Raw genomic sequence first — 5,779 nt, 5'->3', positions numbered from 1 at the left:
AATTGTATTGAGATTAACCTCTATAGTTGAAATATGACTTTTGGAATGTAAGATTTAAGGAAAATGGTATTCACAAAATTCAAATCCATTAACAACCCTAAATAAATCTAAACTGAAAGTTGAAAATTGATTAAAAAATCAAGAAATTATCAAGAGAAATATTAAAAAATTAGCTTAATGCACACATTAATTTTTGTTCGTTAAACATCAATGTTTGAAATATTCAATTAATCACGCAATGTCATGTGTCACATGATGTCATCATGATATTAACATTTGAAAAATCTTAAAATTGAAATATTTTAAAACTTAAAAATATTTAAAACTATTTAAAATAAAAAATATAAAATTACAAAAACAATATAAATATATAAATAATTAAATAATATACATTTTTAAAATTAGAAATTTTAATTTTTAAAATTTTAGGTGATACATTTTCGATAAGTTTTTTTAAATTATTTAAATAATTAACAGTAATTTTATTTTTATTTAAATTAGTATTTAATTGAAATAATATTAGTTTTCATTATTTAAATAATTTAAAAAAGCTTATCCAAATTTATCACCTAAAAGATCTACAATTATTATTTTTATAAAATTTTGAAAATATTAAAATTTCTAATATATATTTTAAATTTTATTATTTTTTAAAGATAGTTTTTATAATTTTCTAAATTTATCTATTTTTAATAATTTTTACAATTTTTATAGATTTTTAAGGTTTTCTCGAATGATGATGTCATAATAATATCATTATATGACATGTGGTAGTATATGATTGGCTGATTGATTTTTAATGCTCAAATGACTGAATTGGGAATGTTTGACACTATTAGGGACTAAACTGGGAACTTCTGATAATATGAGGGACTGAAGTGGATTAAAAAAACTTTAAAGACCAAAATGGGAGAAGTGATATACTTCAAGGACTAAAGTGTGCATTAAGCCAAAAATTTGATTTTTTACTGTCTAGGTTTCCGCAATCGATGAGGAATAAGAGCATGCATCTGAGTTTTTGGAGAGAGGAATGAAAAAATGTGAGTGAAAAAAAAATTAATTCATGTTTTTAGTTTAAAAGAAATAGATTTTAAAATATTTCATTTTAATTCACTCACAAATTAAAATGAAAAATAATTTTAATTTCCACATCATTTAATCATTTTCCCATGTAAAAAAGAAGCCAAAAATAGTAAAAGGAAAAGATTAATACGAAGCTGGAAAAATTTTTGGGTACAAAAGGAAAAAAACAATATTAAATTAAAAAATTGTAAAATTCAAAGAATTGAGTATTTAAGTCTTTAAAAATTAAGTTGATCAAGTTTTAACTGGTTTGATATGAGTTTAAGTATGTTGAAGTGAGTTGATCTTTCATAATTTAATTTAGATTTAAAGAATATTATTTTGTTCAAAAATATATTTTATTTCAAAATAAGGAAGTACATGTTTTGATTTAGTTTTTGGGAAAAGGACATATATATGAAATTCTGATTTCATATCATTCATATTCATTTTAATAATAGGATGATAAATTAAATTTTTCTTTTTAATTTTTAGTTTTTTCAGTTGGATTTTTAGTTTTTTGAGTTGGATTTGAATATTTTTTAAAAAACAAAGCTAAAAATTAGATGTAAAAATTGATTTATTATTATCTTAAAAGAGATATAAATGAACTGAAATCGCAATCACAATTTTATACCATCATCTTTATAAGCTAGATTGATTTATTTGAAGCTAGGAATTATCAAATCAAATTTAAAAGGGAAAAAATGTAAAGAAAAGAAAAATATCTATATGTAGGGACAGTAACATACCCAGAAAATCCTTATCTATTTGCCAAGTGAGAATAGATAGCTGTGGTATATTGCTAACATTATATCCAACCATTCTTGGCATTAAGATTACAAGAACAATAATGGCAGATGCCAACAGTTTAATATCATCGCCGGCAACAAACATCAGCCAAATTCCAAGCTCATTTCCAGCTAAGCTGAATTCCCAGAAACTTCAAGCCCACCATCTCAGTAATATTAGATTTAAAGCAAGTTCCTCGAAAAGGAATGATTACTCATCCCTGGTACACCCGTCATTCAACCCCCCTTCTCTTTTCCTCATTTTATTCAGATTTCACTGCGTAATGTTACCCTTTAATGGCTGCTTCTGCAGAGTGTTAACAAGCAAGACTGTCGGAATAATCGACGCCGTCTGGTCACGATTTCAACCGCAGATGGGAGATGGCATGGAACATGGAACTGTGATTACCTTTTGTCTCTCAAGCAACTTAACTTGGATGACTTGGTTGAAGATGATGAACAAAGGGATGCTCAGGTTTCTATCAATCTTTGTATCCAAAAGGTCAAATAGCCCACAAACCCTTTTTCAAATCATGTTAGAACTGGAGACCAATTGCTTTAAAAGTTTAAGTTCACAAGTACTTGCTTTACTTCAATGTTTAAATGAACAACATTGACTGCAGCATGCCAGCTTCGGTCTTTCGGTGGATGGAAGGATAATTACGTCTTTTACCAGAAAATGTAGCATCTGTTCTTCTCCATATTGCAGACAGGTATTTTAGATACCAGGGTCTCGAAATTGCTACATATCACCTTTCACACATGCCATCCTTACCACTTTACCATTTCTAACCTGGAATGGAACTTTCATCAGATTGATACCAACTTCAACGTTTGGGTTCTGGCCTCCAACAAAGACCATGGTGCATCTAATCAACTGCCCGAAATTGGTGGAGATGATCCTTCATTAAGTCTCCAAACTCTAATCTCTCTGTTCCATAGGCGGCCCCATCATTATGACTAACTCTTACATTAAGAACTTATCATATCAATTACATGTGATTGTGCAGGTTATCTATGTGAAACCAGGATATGAAGCCAACTTGGATTCACTGATACAGGATACAATCCGGTTAACCACCTCCACCAAGGTAAATGAATATTGAAATGGAATCTAAGGACGAGTGTCGATTTTGCATTCGAGAAAATATATGTATTTATCCTTTTTCACATTTTCGTGTTGCAGGACATTTGCTCAGAATCATGCCGGAAATCTGAACCCACCCTGCGTTGTAAGTAGTTTTTGTTGTGTTACAAAAGCCTTTTCAAATGATAACTTACTAAACAAATTTTGTTGGGGCCAGATATTGGTAAAAGAAATGCAGCTTCCATCGACAAAAGGTGGTATAGATTGTTGGAACTAAGGAATGCAAGTTTTTAGATTATTCGTAGAATCATTTACTCTTTAACTGTATCTATGCCCCCCCCTAAAAGTATTTCATTTGCTGAATTTCTAATTTTGGCAATTTGTATATTTGTATTATGTTGTACCATAATCTTCGTTTGTATAAATTTTAATATACTAATTACTCATAGTGTTCATTTCATATAAATAATCTCAGCAAGTAACATACCCAAAGATAGCGCTAAAAGGTCACTGCTAACAACAAACCATTGCTTAAAACAATGCTAACAACAAACCATTGCTTAAAACAATCTCATATTTCATCCGATTGAGTGGAAAACAAACCAGAGAGACAATTAGACAAATGCAAAGATTCAGAGCAGAAAAGCAAGAAATTCTACCACAAGGTGCCATTCCATGGGCTTAATAATCAGTCTCTGCGTCTGCAGTTTCAAGGTGAGCACGTTCAGCTTCTTGCACTTCCTTCTGTCTCCCTTCCTTTCTTGGATTTGTAGTATCCGCTCATGAATGTTCCCACAGCTCCGTACTTCTTCCTTGCGTACTCGTAGAGATCCACATCGAACATCCTCCAGAAATCCTTCTCATTTAGCTCCGACACTGCGTAGTGCTGATGGAAACTATGGTTTTTAATCAACCATTGCTCCATTTTACTAACTGCCTCCGCACCATCAAACACCTCACCCCTCAACACAGGTCCCATATAGGTGAACATCCGAGCATAAGGTGTATCACCTTGTCTACAATGATGCTTGAACCCTGGTTCGGGATATACCATCGTCTTGATTGGAACCTTGAATAGTCGGCGCGGACAAAGCCAAATGGGATAAACCTGGAGAACCAACAAATTATACAATGAGGTAATGAAAGAAAAACAAGTGCAAGAACATAAAAGTTTACCTCCATTTCTTGGTGGACCCACTCCAGGGCATCCCCACTTTGTAGAGAGGAACAAGCATGTCTTGAATGACATGCATCTCATGGTAATAATTTCTTATAGCTTCACCTACCTTGAGTAAAGAAACCTTGGGTGGCATCAGCCATCCTAAGAGAAACCTAAACCACCATTGATCTTCAAATGGAAGGATGGGTTTCCCCTCCCAATATAATTATCTTGTGTGCCTATGGTAATACTCCCTGCTTGGAATGTACTCTAAAAACTCTCCCTTCTTCAATGCTGATTCGGCATGTTGGTAAAACCATGGCTTAAACCTCCAACCTAGACTTGATATTATTCCCCTTCTTTTTAGTCTCTTCTTTAGAGGCATATCTCCCAGTCATGAAAACAACTTTAGTAGGTGAGTAAATTATGGCTTCTACAAACTCCGGAACTTTGGCTACATTATCCTGATCCTCATCACAATCTTTGGGTGTAAAGGAGTCCATGTAACCCTTGGCAAGCTCTTGCAGGTTCCCAATAAATGGTGTGTAGGTCAGCCTCATGTATTATTTTAATGGGTATAAGTTTGATTTCCAAATTTTTTAGTAGAGTTAAAATAAAACTGTATTTTTGTTATGAGAGTTAAAATACAATTTTATTATTTTAATATTTTATATTTTTTTAATTTTTAAAAGATTAAATTAAAATTTTATCATTTTAAAGGGAGTAAAATTTAATTTTACTATTTATTAACTTAAAATTATATAAGCTAAAAATTAAAATTTACATTTTAGGTGTCGGGCCCTCTGTCCGCCCCTGCCAAGAGTTCCTTGAGACCAAGGGGTAGCATAGAAGAGATCAAAATATTCATCATCGTTTGTAGCTCTAACAACGCAACAGCCAAAACTTTCTCATAAGCAACAACAGTATAGGAAAACAGGCCATAAATGTGGGAGTTTCCTGCAATGCCATTGCCATTGATGAGACCAAAAAATGTAAGATAATCAAGGTCTGCAACCACAGCAAGGGAAAGATTCATAGGGACCGTGATACTCTGCCCCTTGGTCACAATTGGCTCCACCCTAGCAATCATTTGCACTTTATCGATTTCAAGGATATTGCGGAAAGCTAAATCCACTTGGAAATGGCGAGCCCTCTTATAGTCGACATTCCGCATTCCGACAGCAATCCAACAACTCCACGAAGCCCTTCTTCCTCTCTGGACGAAGTGGTACTCCAAGATCTGACATTGTGGGAAACTGGAAAACACTATACCTTTTTCGTCTGCAACAATGATAGACTAAAGTTTTAAATCAACTCAACACCATTAACATTTCAGTATTTCATACTTTTAAAAGAAAAAAATTAGCTTAAGATGCAAACAAATGTTGTATATGTACCAAGACTAGCAGAAATTAGAATCTTATAGCCCTTCATTCTATGTGGAATGAAGTGAGATTTTCACATTTACAATATATAATCATCAAGTCAAAAAACTATAACTCAAAAAAAAAAAAAAAGAAAAAAGAAAGAAAGGGGCAAGATGGAGCAAATTAATAAGACCAGGTGTATTAAACTAAAGGATAAACTACAGTGATAGTCACTTGACTATAAAAACTTTTCATTTTAAGCACTCAGAATAAAAATTTTACAATTAAAATACCCACATTACATAGTTTGGTC

At 32.3% G+C, this 5,779-nt stretch overlaps 2 protein-coding genes across 2 annotated transcripts; one reads left to right on the top strand and one right to left on the bottom strand.

Moving 5' to 3' along the window:
- The first annotated feature begins 1,821 nt into the window (after positions 1 to 1,821).
- On the top strand, positions 1,822 to 3,409 carry LOC108475549 (large ribosomal RNA subunit accumulation protein YCED homolog 2, chloroplastic). The gene is made up of 7 exons (XM_017777525.2): positions 1,822 to 2,077; positions 2,167 to 2,355; positions 2,477 to 2,566; positions 2,668 to 2,760; positions 2,864 to 2,944; positions 3,040 to 3,085; positions 3,158 to 3,409. Exons 1-7 carry the CDS (start codon positions 1,916 to 1,918, stop codon positions 3,232 to 3,234), a joined length of 738 nt encoding a protein of 245 aa, XP_017633014.1. The 5' UTR covers positions 1,822 to 1,915; the 3' UTR covers positions 3,235 to 3,409.
- Positions 3,158 to 5,556, bottom strand: LOC108475236 (delta(24)-sterol reductase). Its single transcript, XM_053025665.1, is given in 8 exon segments — positions 3,158 to 3,685; positions 3,687 to 4,048; positions 4,117 to 4,154; positions 4,157 to 4,449; positions 4,451 to 4,718; positions 4,911 to 4,991; positions 4,994 to 5,380; positions 5,497 to 5,556. Coding segments are annotated over 8 exon segments (1,530 nt in total). The 5' UTR covers positions 5,534 to 5,556; the 3' UTR covers positions 3,158 to 3,621.
- Positions 5,557 to 5,779: the final 223 nt, after the last annotated feature.

The sequence above is a fragment of the Gossypium arboreum genome, chromosome 3 (genome assembly GCF_025698485.1).
Source record: "Gossypium arboreum isolate Shixiya-1 chromosome 3, ASM2569848v2, whole genome shotgun sequence".
In the NCBI taxonomy this organism is placed as follows: Eukaryota; Viridiplantae; Streptophyta; class Magnoliopsida; order Malvales; family Malvaceae; genus Gossypium; species Gossypium arboreum.
The sequence above is the reverse complement of the archived record's forward strand: the minus strand, read 5'-3'. Positions and strand labels throughout refer to the sequence as shown.